We start from the raw sequence: 803 nt of genomic DNA, 5'->3' as shown, positions 1-803 counted from the left end.
CTTGCATATATGTCTCCAAAAGAAAAAACTTATATTTCTGGTAAACATTTTCTTTGCATCGTTTTCAGAAGCAAGTATTTTTCTATTCATCTTTTATTGGTGAACCTGATATTTCCTTCTATATTAATAATATAGGTTTATTCGACTGAGATGTTTTTGAACTAACTCTAGAGAATCATGTGACCTTTTACCTATAACATGAATTCACATGGTCTTCCCTATTATTATTAACGTATAAATTTAAAAGGGCTTTGAAAAGCTATAGAGAAAATATAATACAAATTTGATGGTAGAAAAAGGTGAGCTGTAGATTTCAATCACTTATTGTATATGCTAAAATATAATTTGATTATAAATGATTGAGAACAAGAACCAGCAATATTTAAACCTTCTCTTTAGTTGAACCAGTACAAGCCAGTTTGTGTGACACAGTGTTTTTTCTGTTTTCCTCAGCATTGGTGCCCTGGTCGGATTAGGAATTGCTGCCCTTGTTTTACTTGCCTTCGTCATCAGCGTCTGTGTCCTTTGCTATTTATTTCTATATGCAAAGCCTCAAAGATTAGACACTGGCCTTAAACTTCAACACCTAGATGCTTCTTCCATTCAAGAAGGTAATCAGTATCTGTTATTTAGAACCAATTACCTGTACTCTATGCAAAAGAATAACCTGTACCTGGGTAACAGATCATACTGTTAACAATGAATGCTTTTTTAAAATTCAGCTTATTGTGTCTTTGTAAAAATTCACATTGAATCAGGCCTTAATGATGAAATACCTTAGGGAAATTGTGCTCAAGGAAAAA

At 32.5% G+C, this 803-nt stretch overlaps 1 protein-coding gene across 1 annotated transcript in view; it reads left to right on the top strand.

The window, feature by feature from the left end:
• The window catches only part of FAM159B (family with sequence similarity 159, member B), a 31,625-nt gene that overhangs the window by 5,334 nt on the left and 25,488 nt on the right, over positions 1-803 (top strand). Inside the window, exon 3 of the mRNA XM_012664563.1 lies at positions 454-618. Within this exon, the coding sequence (XP_012520017.1) occupies positions 454-618 (165 nt within the window). The remainder of the gene's footprint in view (positions 1-453; positions 619-803) is intronic.

This window comes from Propithecus coquereli, unplaced genomic scaffold, assembly GCF_000956105.1.
Source record: "Propithecus coquereli isolate 6110/MARCELLA unplaced genomic scaffold, Pcoq_1.0 Scaffold9, whole genome shotgun sequence".
In the NCBI taxonomy this organism is placed as follows: domain Eukaryota; kingdom Metazoa; phylum Chordata; class Mammalia; order Primates; family Indriidae; genus Propithecus; species Propithecus coquereli.
Note: the sequence above shows the minus strand (reverse complement) of the source record. Positions and strands in the feature narration are given on the sequence as shown.